This window comes from Lissotriton vulgaris, chromosome 6 (genome assembly GCF_964263255.1).
Source record: "Lissotriton vulgaris chromosome 6, aLisVul1.2, whole genome shotgun sequence".
NCBI classification, from domain to species: Eukaryota; Metazoa; Chordata; class Amphibia; order Caudata; family Salamandridae; genus Lissotriton; species Lissotriton vulgaris.
In genome coordinates this window covers 252,168,984-252,182,717 of record NC_141694.1, presented here as the reverse complement: position 1 = coordinate 252,182,717, position 13,734 = coordinate 252,168,984, and the positions used below count along the sequence as shown (strand labels likewise).

The following is a 13,734-nucleotide window of genomic DNA, read 5'->3' as shown; positions in this document are numbered from 1 at the left end:
TGAACCCTGATTTGCTCTGGGTACACTGTTGATCCCATCTGGTGATAGGCTACACCAGTATTAACTGGAGGACTAGGGAGTCTTCTGGTTAGGACAAACAGCATCTCCAACTTCTTACTGTTGAAACACCAGGCCTTCTGGGGATCAAAGTTCTTCCCTTTGTACCAACCATAGGACTGGGAAGAGTTTTGGGACCCACCCCTCTGAGCAGGTTTTTTGGACCCTTTAGAAGACTCTTGCTTTCGGTCTTTGGGGTTCTCACCCCCCCTTTCCCTGGAGAGGTTTGGTAACCCCTTTCTTTTGGTCACATGTAGTTACTGTTTTTGTTACCCTACTCTTGGCCCAGTGGTCTGCCTTTTTTCCCAATTCTTGGGGAGAAATTAGACCTAGGTCTACCAGATGTTGATGCAATTTCGCATTAGTGCAATTATTCAAAATATGTTCCTTCAAAAAAAGATTATAGAGTTGATTAAAATCATGCATATTATTTCCAGTTAACCATCCATCTAGTGTCTTAACTGAGTAGTCTACGAAGTAAATCCAGGACTGGATTTTTGAGCCCCAATAAATCTAATCCTATAGTCCTCAGTTGTGAGCCCAAAGCCCTTAACCAGATTGTTCTTCATGAGGTCATAAGACCCAGCATCTGCCCCTGTAAAGGTCAGGAGTCTGTCCTTGCAGTTACCAGTGAACAGTTCCCAAAGGAGTGCCTCCCAATGTGACTTACTACTCACTTTTCTCATTTCACAAGCTCTCTAAAAAGCTGTGAACCATTTGGAGATTATCACCTTCCTCAAATTTGGGGACAATCCCTTTAGGGATTTTGGGATCATAGGATTTCTCTCTGTCCCTATTGATTAAGTTATTGCCACCTTTGATGGGAGCTACGCCCATCTCTGCTCTTTCATTTTCTAGAGCCAGGAGTCTGATCTCTAGGTCTAATCTTTTGGTCAACCCCACTAAGAGGTTGGTCTCCTCATTGAGGCTGTCCTCAATGGACACAGAAGCACCTGACCCACCTGTGTGTGATGTAGGTGCTGTGAGTTGTATTCTTGGGAGTCAGTGGCACAGGGGCCCTGTTCTCCCTAGGAAGTAAGGGGGGTTGGAAGTTATCCTTATCTCCTCCATCCTCTTTCCCATCTGAGAGGTCTTCACCTTGCTCAGTGGGGTGGTCCTGACAACACCTCCAGGAGCATTTGCTTGGAGGGATGGTACCTTATGGTAATATTTTTAAATTTACATTGAGACCTTACCTCCTAAAATTCTATGTGGAAAGAAGGGGTGCGGTTGAGCTCCTCAACCATGTTCTCTAGGTCATTGGTTATATTTTCACTAATAGCTGGGTTCTTGTTAAGAGACATTCCAAAAAAGATTCTAACGCTCTTACACCAAACTATGGTGAGTATATCTTTTTCTAAAATTCTAAAGGGACTAAACCAAGGCCCTAACAAGACTTTGGAGAATTTTAAAAAAATGTTAATCCAAAAAATGTAGAATTTTAAAGACAATTTAGGAGTTCTGTCATGTGATCAGGTGTTGAACAAGTCAGTCCAACAAATGCAAAGTTGTAGATCCCACCGCTTATCCACCAATGTAGGAAGCTGGCTCTGTATATACTATACCAAAGTAAGGTATAGTGTGCAAAGAGTCCAGTGGATCCCCAAAGGTAGGCAGAGGCTAAAGTAGATAATACCTTACTCTCTATTTGTGGTAGTGTGGGCGAGCAGTAAGGCTTTATCAGAGGGTAGTGTTAAGCATTTATTTTACACACTCAGGCAAGAAATAAGGTCATACACTCAAAGACTGAACCCAGACCAATTAATTGTATAAAAAAATATTTCCTTAGTGGATGGGCAGGGTCCACGAAGGGGAAGCTTCAAAGACTTGCCACCTTTGTGAGCTTCCCCAGGCTACTTGCTGCTTTCAGCAACGGGTCCCCACTGGTTTTGACCCCCACTTTGGGCGGGGGATCCGGTGGGAAAAACAAGTGAGTTAGAGAGGTGTGCCCATCTCTGCCAACTCCATCCCTCAGGTGGGGGAGGCGAGGTGAAGGACAACTCAGTCCCCACCATCTTGCAGACGGGGGGACACAGCCAACCAGGGAAAGGCTTATGCTCCCCTTCCACTGAAGGGTGGCATAATAGGGTGTGTACCCACCCCAGGGTGGGGACCGATTAGTCCCAACCATTTTACCTGCCTATAACGCCCCCTAAATCTAGTATTTAGGGCACCTCTGAACCTTGCTTCCTTAGACAAGAACCAACTACAAGAAAAGAAGGACGAACAGCCATGCCAAAGGTAACAAGAGGAAGACGCCCACTGATTTGGCCCCAGCCCTACCGGCCTGTCTCCACCTCGAACCTGCTACTGCACAATCCATTGTTCCTGGTCCCAGAGAGCAGAGGCTCTCAACCCAGGGGTCCAGAAACATGTCTGGTGGTAGCTGGCTACCTACAGCCGGTCAGAGACTACACCAGGGTTGGTAGATTTTCAAGGACACCTCTGAGGTGCCCTCTGGGTACATGGTAAATTAAATCCACAATGGCATCAGTGTGGATGTGAAAGTGTGAAAGGAGTAGTTTGGTACCGAACACTCCTAGGTTCAGTGAAGCGATCATGGTGCTGTGGAACTTGAGTAGTCGAGATTCCAGCCCATGTACTCTCCATGGCTTACCTAGCATGTACAATATTAAGGAATGGGCGCCAATATTGTAGGGGCCTACCTGCTGATGCAGATATGTCCTCACCTCTGGTATAGTACAACCTGCCTTAGGGCTGTGAGACCTGCTAGAAGGGTGACTTACATAGGTAGTGCTGGCTGGCATGTCACCCAGACAGAGTGCCATGTTGACTTTGCCGTTTTCTCCCTCACAGGGGCATGCAAACTGCAAGGGCAGTGGCATGGTCGGAGTGAGGAGGGTCCTAGATGACCCTCTTCAGCTCCCAGGGTACCATTAATAGGGACACAGAGGGTAGAAGTATCATTTGGGGATTTGTTTTTAGGTGAAGTAGCACTGGCACAGGGGACATGGTTGTAGGGACCATGTGCAGTACAATTGAAACCACATCAAAATCAGTAAAAACGACACAGACACACACTTCCTAGAAAGCCAAACAAAGGACTAGAGCAAACACCACGTGTGAAGTTTAAGTAGTAAGCTTCTTTATGAGAACCAGCGGAAGTACAGTACGAACAGAAGAGCCACACAGAAGCAAAGTCCATAAAACCAGATTCTAAACAATAAGGACAGTTCAAACTGGCAAAAATGCTAAAATGATTTTCAGGCTGGAATAAACTTTTCTTCATATACCTGCTGCTGCCCCTGTTGTGCTTGTGAGGCTGCTTGTTGGTTTGCAGAGTTGTTTGCTGCAGCCGCTGCAGCTGCTTGTTGCTGAAACAGATTTGCTGGATAAACACCCCATGGAACTCCATAATACTGCGGAGGGACCACAGTAGGACCTTAAAATGTGAAATATAAACACAGGAATGTAATTGTCAAAACAGACTGATTAAACATTAGTCCACTAGTGAACTATATATATAAGTTTCCAAAAGTCTTGCTACAGCTGAACTACCTATACAAAATTTGACCTACTGAAGGCATATTTATAATGAACAAGAAGTGTAGGCCTGAGCCGCAAGCTAGGCCGTATACAGAGCTAGAGGGACTTGAACAGTCACGGCCCAAGGAAGAGGAGCCAAAATGGCATTAGAACTGTTCAACACTGAGTGCAAGTTATTTTAAAATGAGCAGGTGGCCACAGAAAGACATGCCATGGAGGAGGAAGTTTATGCCAGCCATCATAGGTTTTGAGCCACTACATTACCTCACTATTCCAATGTACCTAGTTAAGAGCTAATAGCTGTTAATTCCAGTCCCTGTAGTTAATGGCCCGACCCGTTCTGGTTATTAACAGCTGTTACCCCTTACTGGCCTGCAGGTAAGGGCCGTCAGTGCTTGCCTCTCTAAAAAGTGAGAGTGCTACAGGAGCTTTCAGTCACCTCAGAGGGGGAAAAAAGGCTCCACTCATCTGCTGCATCAAAAAAGTAGAAAAAACTTTTTTTTCAACTTTTTTTGCTGATTGGACCTTCTCTCAGCAAAATCAAAGGAAGGAGCCCAGACAGCCGTGTAAATAAAAAGGTCGCTTCTGAAGAGGCCGGGAGAGCGCTGTACACAAATTTAACATTTTATTTCTTATCGCTTCAGGCAACAGAAAGCTCCCAAAGTGTTCACAGGACCCATAGCACATCAGAGGGATGCTTGGAGATGGCAGAATTCTCCCATTGTGGGCCTGTAACAATAGGCCACAAAAGAAGCATTCCTATGGGTTGGTCAACTCTCAGCATTCCACCAAGGGTCCTACCTGTGTAAGAGGTCTATCTAGAATACAAAGGAAGACTTTTCTTGGGAGTATTAAGATAAAATAATTATGACAACACCTCCTCAATAAAGACTTAATACAAATAGTGCTCATGCCTCCATCATGCTGAGGTTCTTCTAAAGTTAACATATGAGCATTTGCCTTTGAGAGCACGATGGCTCTTCGCCACAGTACTTCTTAAGCCTTTGGTAAGAGTTGCAATAAATTGTTGCAAGCAGTCTGTCACGTGTGTCACTGTAAAACACTGGATGCCCAGCATATTCTTACATCAATTATTAAAAATAGTGTGCAATCCTCAATTTCTAGAGGATACCCTCATGTTTATTTTGAAGGATGAGTAAAATAGATGTTTAAATATTAATAAGATCAACATTAAAAAGCTAAAGTGCTGTAAACAAATAGCTTGTTCATTATAGCAAATTTGGAAGTAATTTTGTGACACTTCTGGTGTGCTGCAATAGTTATAATGTGGTCTCTAGACCTTTATACAGCACAAAAGTGGGCCATTTCTAAAATGCTTATTAAATGAGACTTGGTGTCATGCTTATTAAATCGGACTTACCATCTTTAATCTATTCACAATAAAATGACCATCAATGCATCATAATTAGGGCACTGAAATGTCACACTGAAAAACTTAACATATGAACAAAATGAACACCTTGTTGCAATGCTGCAGGCTGGTCACTGGTGGTAAGGCTCAGTGAGAAGCAGAGTAGTTGCTTCTGGTCTGCTGTTCTTAGTCGGTGTCACTGCCCTGCAGGTGTGCACGGGTGGTCCGGGATCAATGTGTAAAGCATGTGTGCAGCTTCTCAGCCAGTCACTGTACTGGTCCCTGCCTCCTTGCTCCACAGGCACCTGCTGCCTGTTGTCACTTGTTGGACAGAGTGCTCATCTGTACTGGCACAGGCAGGGGTGGGCATGAAGCAGCCAGCTGCTTCAAAAGGGGAGGGGCTACAAGTGGGCTAGCAGCACCCAGGAGGTCAATGGAGGACATGGAGGGTGTAGGGGGCAGAGAGGAGTGGAAGAGGCTAGCTCAGCTGAATGCATCAGTCTGTTGGAGACTTCTAAGGAGAGTGAAGAAGGCTGGTCAGAACTGCAGCTATACTTCCCTCAGGAAAGGGAAATGACATCTCGGCTTCAAGCCCTAAAAAAAATACAATCTACACCTCGTGGACTCCACAGCTGCCAAGGTTTCAGATTGCTATGTGTGACATTTTCATAATTTCAGTGTAATTGTGACATTTCAAGGACTAGGAGTGCCACTTTTTCGCGAGCAAAATCAAGCAATGAAGAGAGGGAAACATATTAAATAAAATTTGAGCAACAAGAAAATCTTTAAACTGCTGCAAAGCACCAGAAATGCATTAAGACTCAGGCTAAGGTGCAGAGAAGTCTCAACATAGCCAATAGCTAGTGCGCTGTAGTGTTTATAATTTGATAAATGAGTCTCTCTCAACACACAGTTGTTTCGAAGTTCTTCAAGGACTGGCCCGTTCAACTTGATGCAGCTCAGCACAAATTAGATTATATACAGAATACACGTCCTGCTCTATTTCCCATCCACATGCTCCAATAATTGGTGTATTTTTGATGCACTTCAACTTCAGGTTAGCTAGCATTCATGTACCACACGTATACATCAAAGTTCCAGCCGCCTCACAAACACGAGCAATACCCTCGAGAGACACCTACCAGCCTCTTGAGAGCCATGCGGAATTTAATTTCCAATCATCACCCAAGTAAAGCACAGCTGAGCTGTTGGTTTGCCAGGGTGAAGTGCATACAGCACCATCATAAGATGGCCGATGCCGTTTTCAGCATACAACAGTAGTGCTACAAAATTCTTGATTACACCGGCATCAAGGTACATATAACCTCGTAATACAACCGCTGCAAACTGTATGGCGACAAGACATCAGCCTACATTCACCAACGCATCGCGAAGCATCGTGAAACAAGCTTTCAAAGCGTCCAAGAGCACTATGAAATCGGAGCGATTTGCTAATTGACAGCGTAACATTTACACCATATAGCTAGCCGTGTGCAAGAAAAGATAACAGCAGAAACGCGGGCATGAGCACTCTCCCCAGATCGTGACCCGTTAACCCACAGAAATTCATTGGAGACTATTATTCCCGAATAAAAGGCATAAATGCGAGCACAAAATGTTCCAAAAAAAGGTGCTTTAACATGTTGCATGGCGGACTGCGTGTTATCTATGGTGACAGTAGAACACGTGAGCATGAGTAAGAAATGCGTTACTTACCTGTAACTGCAGTTATCCAGTATTAGTGTCTTTCATAGATTCACATGCCTGAATCATTCCCCGTCGTCGAGACGGGAGCCTCCGGTATATAAAAAAGTAATGTCCTAAGACATACATAAAGAGAATAGGTCTAAGGGTCTCACCTTAGTAACCTATCTAGGTCCTTATGCAGGAAGGACCAAATAGAGTAGGCTCCAGGGTCCCACCTTGGTAGCCTATCTGTGTCCTTTTGTAAACAAGCACTGGCGTTGCCAATAGGTCTCGCATTAGGAAAGTGTGAGCTATTGGTATTGTAAATGACAATTTTTTTAATATGTGTTGGCATTGAAAATATATAAATTAATAGCATTGTTATTTACAAAGCCAATAGCTTACACTTTCCTAATGCGAGTCCTATTGGCTATGGGAATGCTTGTTGTTAGCCAGCAAGGACAGTGCTGTTGTGGTGCTGAGTGATGCTGTTATGGTGCTGAGTGATGTGGTGGTGTATTAGAGTGATGTGGTGGAGTCCCAGAGTGATGTGGTGGTGTCCCAGAGTGATGTGGTGGTGTCCGTGAGTGATGTGGTGGTGTCCGTGAGTGATGTGGTGGTGTCCGTGAGTGATGTGGTGGTGTCCGTGAGTGATGTGGTGGTGTCCCTGAGTGGTGTGGTGGTGTCCCTGAGGGATGTGGTGGTGTCCCTGAGTGATGTGGTGGTGTCCCTGAGTGATGTGGTGGTGTCCCTGATTGATTTTGTGGTGTACATCAGTGATGTGGTGGTGTCCCGGAGTGCTGTGTTGGTGTCCCTAAGGGCTGTGGTGGTGTCCCTGAGTGCCGTGTTGGTGTCCCTGAGGACTGTGGTGGTGTCCCTGAGGGCTGTGGTGGTGTCCCTGAGGGCTGTGGTGGTGTCCCTGAGTGGTGTGGTGGTGTTGCTGAGTGGTGTGATGTGTCCCTGAGTGATGTGGTGGTGTCCCTTAATATTTAACACAGAAACTGCAGTAATGGCCCGGACTAGTGCTTTAATTACGATGTAATACTTGCTGTTTGACAGCTGAGCTTACTGGACTTAATATGTATTGTTAGTGTTGCTGGGACTGTTACTACATTGTTCCTTGTAATATTAGCAGAGATCCTATTAACAGCATGGGCATAGTTCACACTGACGATTTACATGTATGCATTAGTGGTGCAGCAGGCGCAGTGACACTAAGACGCATAGGGGCAAGGGGCCTGGCCAACAGTATTTCATGTAAAGCTAATGTTTTAATTTACATCTTTTCTTGGTGATGTATTTTACGGCTTTTGACAGAGTTTCCTGGGTCCGTTCTCTTTGTAAAATATAGGCAAAGATGACATTTTTATTTATCTTGACGACTACAAAGTAATAGCATTTTCCGTGCATTTAAACGTATGCGAAGAGGGAGTTGTGTTTTTACCCCTTACTTCAGCAGTGACTTCTATTTTTTTTCCGGAGCTTAGCTTCCTGCTGTTAGTTGATTTGCATCTCACAGATGCTGCCAGGCAACAGATTACAATCTTTATGACGCAGGTTAAAGCACTAAAGTATCCTGTTCTTGTTTCGTTTCCAACTGGTGAAAACATGTGATGTTTCACACTCTTGCAAGCCATGGAATTCCTTCCTTTGTTCTGCACACTTTCAGGCGTCCAGAATACCCCGCCATAAACCTCACAATTACAACAGCTCCAATAAAAACAAGCGAGGGGCGCTCAGGAGACAGTAGCAAGGAAAATGGTTAAGAGTGGAGATGGGGTGGGGTAAATGAGGGTCAGACAGGACAGAGATCTCTCAACCGTGAACAGCGGGACGGGGTGATTGAGGGATGGGGGAAGGACAGGCTTCTGAGTGCGTTCGGGAAAGAAATGAAAATAAAAGCGGGGCAATACAAAAACAATTAAAGGCGCGCTTAAAGTGAATGTGGTGCCATTCATATACAAATAAAGGTGCTAGAACATGCTATATGTTAAACTGCATCACTCACGTCTTTAAAGATACAGGGGAAATCTGTGTGCATTCGGGAAAGAAATTAAAGTAAAAGCGGCACCATACTTAAAACAATTAAAGGTGAAGAGGAACTAAAGTGTGAAATAATCTCACACGTATGTTACAAGCAATAGCACACAGAGGTAGCAAAAGAGCGTTATCTTTTCGGGTAGTGAAAGATAATTGATGTTTCGATTTAAAAAAATAAATTCTGCAACAATGTAAAACATCTAATTGAAGCCCAGAATGTGCATAGCGAGCTCAAAGTTGGAGGGGATTCTGGAAAGCTGAGTCACAAAGAAGACATTTTGTAACTTGTAAGGCGTCATCACCAGCGAATGGAGGCTGACAAAGAGAGAAGCACGGATAAGAAGGATCTGCCCCCATTTTCTAGCAAGAGAATGCACTGCACCCTTTCGGTGCTGGTGCCGGGAAACTTGCACGCTGCTGTTTTGATGGCAGAGAGAAAAAGAGACATTTTGGAGAAAGGCTAGAAGTACAGTTAGCACAAATAGTTTTATTAGTTGAAGAAAAAGGCACACACACTGTCAAGCTTTTAAACTAGAAAGCAAAGTGCAAGCTGTGTTTAAAGAGACGCGGGAGTAAAAGTGAAAGCGAAGTGAAAGCGATGACACGGCCGGGCGGCCGTGAGACGCGATCTGGGGTGGGGGAGGGGTGGTTGTGAAGGAATAGAGAAAGTTTAATATAAATCAAAGAGGATGGAGTAAGATACAAGTATGGAGAGAGCGGTAAATGAAGTAATTTGCAGGGAAATGTTTCTCAATGTTTATGAAGGTAGGCAGCACAGGACTGCAGATTCATTAGGCACCAAACTGCGAGGTCGATAGAGATCAATCAACCAACAAGGCAGCGCTGGGAGGGGGGCTGGGCACGAAGGAAGGCGAAATGTGAGTCACGGCCCTGAACGCATATGTGAAGGTCCATGTCGATGATTAAACATACCAAAGTCTGTGCACATGCAAGTATGGAGAGAGCAGTAAATGAATAATGTTTCGGGAGAGCCTGGTGCGGGAATGCGAGCGAGGGGAGGCAGGCAGATTACGAGGGAAGCCGGATGGGGGCGGGAAAGCCTGGTGGGAGGCGTGAACGCCGGATGGGGGCGGGAAAGCCTGGTGGGAGGCGTGAATGCGCGAGGGGAGGCAGGCGGGAGGCAGGCGGATTGGGAGAGAAGCCTGATGGGGGCGGGAGAGCCTGGTGGGTGGGCGTGAATGAGGGGAGGACTGGGCTGGGCTTGCATGCGATGCGCGTGCATGTACACGGGCACTGCATGAAAACCGCGGGGCTGAAAGCCCTTTGGTTTGAAGATGTTTTCGCCACATGAATTCTCGCTACGCTCGATGCGCTTGCGCGCATCGATAGGTCGCGAGACCTAAAAAGGACCAAAGTAAAAGGAACAACCAATCAGCTACTACCTCCCTCTAGAACCTTCCTGTGAGGAGCCTCAGTCTCTCAGATTTTCGTACGCACCAAGTTGTATAGGTGTAAACCTGTTCGAGAGAGGTGAGTCCTTCCAGGGGAGGCGGGAGGGTGCATGTGAATCTATGAAAGACACTAATACTGGATAACTGCAGTTACAGGTAAGTAACGCATTTCTTATCCAGTATTTGGGTGTCTTTCATAGATTCACATGCCTGAATCAGAGTAGCAAGCAATACAATATGCACATTCTGTGTTGATACAGAAAATATACAACTGCAAATAAGGAACATTTGTGACTGTAAAAAACAACAGCATACAATGTCATGCAGAATCTAGTAATAAAGAAATGTGCATACCAGTCAAGGATGGTGGGAAGTAGGAGGGCTCACCTCACTGGAATAGATGGCGAAGCACTGCTCTGCCCACTGCTGCGTCTTTTGTCAGCTCAGTATCCAAGCAGTAGTGCCTGGTGAAGGTATGCGGGGACTTCCAGGTCGCCGCTCTACAGATGTCCAGGAGTGGCACTCCAGCAAACCGTGCCGCAGACGTAGACATGGCTCTGGTGGAGTGGGCTTTGGCCCGTGAGTCCAGAGGTCGCCCCGCCTTCTCATGGCAGAGAGTTATAGCTGAAGAGATCCATCTTGATATACTTTGTTTTGTTAAGGGCATGCCCTTCCTAGGTCTGCTGAATGCGACAAAGAGTTGGGATGACTTCCTGAATTGTCTTGTTCTGTCAAGATAGAATTTGAGGCATCTCTGAAGGTCTAAAGAGTGCAACGATTTCTCAGCCGAAGTAGATGGGTTCGGAAAGAACGATTCAAGAACCACGGGTTCATTTAAATGGAAGTCCGATGGGACTTTGGGTATGAATCGTGGGTTAGTACGCAGGACGACTGTCCTCTTTGAATTGTAGGAAAGGGTCCTGGATGGAGAGGGCTTGCAATTCACCTACCCTTCTGGCCGAGGTTAGTGCCAGTAGGAGGGCCGTCTTCCACGACAGGAATTTGATATCCGATTTGTGGATAGGCTCGAATGGATGCTTCATCAACTGGTGAAGAACTACGTTGAGTTGCCATGTTGGAGGGACAGGTTTTGGTCTAGGGAAGGACCTAAAAAGGCCCTTTAGGAATTGTTTGATGAGCCTGTCCGCCCACAGGGAAGGGCCCCTAGAAGTTCGTGTGAACCTAGAAATTGCTGCCAGGTGGACCTTGATGTACGCATGGGCAAGTCCGGAGTGCGCCAGGTGTAGGAGGTATGGCAGGAGTTGCTGGGGGGTGACATGGAAAGGGTGTAGACCTTCCTTCGCACACCAGACGCAGAAGCGTTTCCATTTGAGAGTATAAGTCTTTTTAGTGCTGTCAGCTCTAGCGTTGGCCAGGACATCTCTGCACTCCTGCGGAATGTTCAGATGGCTGAACTCGCGGTATTCAGGAGCCAGGCTGACAATTTCAGAGGGCCCAGGTTCGGGTGGAGAACCTGTCCGTGAGACATCGTGAGCAGGGTCGGGTGACTGTGTAGGCGAAGAGGCGGATGGACAGATAGACAATGAAGTTCCGTGTACCAGTGCTGCCTCGGCCAGGATGGGGCGATGAGGATCAGGGTGCAGGGCTCCGATTTCATTTTCCTGATTACTCTGGGTATCAGTGGGAATGGCGGAAAGGCGTAAGCAAACACGTTCTGCCAAGCTATGGAAAATGCATTCCCTAGTGTTCCTGGTTGGGGAAGCCTGCTTGCGAAGTTTGGGCATTTGGCGTTCTCCCTGGTGGCGAAGAGGTCTATCTGTGGTGTCCCCCACTTCCATTGCTCCCGCGTCCAACTCCCATTCGTGGGATAGAGACTGCTCTCTGCTCAGGGCGTCCGCTAGGACGTTGTCTTTGCCCGGAACGTATTCGGCTTTGAGTGTTATGCCATGTTGGAGAAGCCAGTTCCAAACTCTCTGAGATTCGAGAGAGAGAGAGAGAGAGAGAGAGAGAGAGAGAGAGAGAGAGAGAGAGCGCGTCCCTCCCTGTTTGTTCAGGTAGTGCATCGTCGTGGTGTTGTCCGTCCTGACTAGCACTGGGGAGTTTCGGATGCGCGGGAGGAACGATTGGAGCGCCAGGAAAACTGCCCTTAGCTCCAGAATGTTGATGTGGAGTTTGGATTCCTGTGGCGTCCATTTTCCGTTGGTCTGTAGTTCTTGCAGGACTGCACCCCAGCCTTCCAAGGATGCGTCCGTGGTGATGATATGTGGTTGCGCCGGAAGCAGGAACGGCAGCCCTTGCGACAGGTGTGTGGCTGATCTCCACCATTGTAGATTGTTGATCATAGTTTGGGTGACTCGTATGCGGTCCTCGAAGGTTCCCGCAGCTTGTGTCCACTGTTTTGTCAGTTCTTCCTGCAGGGGACGCATTTTTAGGCGGCAGTGCGGGATGAGCAGAATGCATGACGACATCATGCCAAGGAGCGATTTGAAGATACGGACAGTCAGAGTCTTTTTGGATGCCACTGACCTGGCCAAGGAGATAAGTTTCGACTTTCTCTCCTGTGATGGAAAGGCTTTTGTGCATTCCGTGTCCAGGGTTGCTCCAAGGAAAGTGATGACTTTGGTTGGTGTTAGAGATGACTTTTCTTTGTTGAGGGTCAAGCTTAGACGGCGGAAAAGATGCAGACAGGCGCTGGAAGATGCGGCTGCGGCTTCTCTCGACGGAGCCTTTACCAGCCAGTCGTCCAAGTAAGGGAAGACCTGGTGTCCCTGCTGGCGAAGAAAGGCTGCGACAGGAGAAAGGCATTTCGTAAAGATCCGTGGGGCAGATTTGAGGCCGAAGGGGAGGAAGCGGAATTGGTAGTGTACACCTGCGACTGCAAATCTGAGGTACTTCCTGTGTCCCTTGAGGATAGGGATGTGGTAATAGGCGTCCTGTAGGTCTAGTGATGTCATGTAGTCGCCTTTTTCCAGAAGTCCCAGGATCTCTTGTAGCGTGACCATACGGAACGACTGTTTCTTTAAGAACACATTGAGAGCTCTCAAGTCGAGGATCGGTCGCCATTTCTTTCCCTTTTTGTGAATTAGGAAGAAGTGGGAATAGAATCCCTCCCCCTTTTGGGCGTGTGAAACTTTTTCTATTGCGCCCTTCTGGAGCATGGAAGCTAGTTCTTGGAGAAGCAGCCGTAGGTGTCTGTGAGGGCGCTTGACAGGTGGTGTCTGTGGGGGATTTGAGAGGAATTCCAGAGAGTGGCCGAATTGAAGAAGTTGTAGAACCCACCGGTCCGTTTTTATTTGCCGCCAATTTTGTAGGTAAAAAGAAAGTTTTCCTCCAAGTCGCAAAGAATGTGATGGTGGAGGGGCTGGCCAATTGATAGAGTCATTGGCGATTGCCTGCGGGTCTCTTCTGTCCTTTTCCTCTGTAGGACGATTTGTTGAAGGAGGTCTGACGTCCCGACTGGTTTTGGCGCTGTTGAAACTGCGTCTTGCCCTGTGAATATGAGTAGGAGGACTTGTTTTGATAAGAACCTCTATAGGAGGATTGTCCTCTTCCTCTGTTGGTACGAAAGGACTGATTGCGAGATTGCAGAGTACCTAGGGCTCTGGCTGTGTCGGTGTCCTTCTTGATTGCGGTGAGGGCTTCGTCAATCTTCTCGCCGAAAAGATGATCGCCGTCGTAAGGCATATCAAGAATTTTGGT

The 13,734-nt window shown here is 46.8% G+C and overlaps 1 protein-coding gene across 2 annotated transcripts in view; it reads right to left on the bottom strand.

The window, feature by feature from the left end:
* PUM2 (pumilio RNA binding family member 2) overlaps nucleotides 1-13,734 on the bottom strand; it is a 755,055-nt gene that overhangs the window by 534,988 nt on the left and 206,333 nt on the right. For both annotated transcript variants that reach the window (XM_086926282.1, XM_086926283.1), the window contains exon 9: nucleotides 3,312-3,460. In XM_086926282.1, coding sequence (XP_086782408.1) covers nucleotides 3,312-3,460 — 149 coding nt within the window. The remainder of the gene's footprint in view (nucleotides 1-3,311; nucleotides 3,461-13,734) is intronic.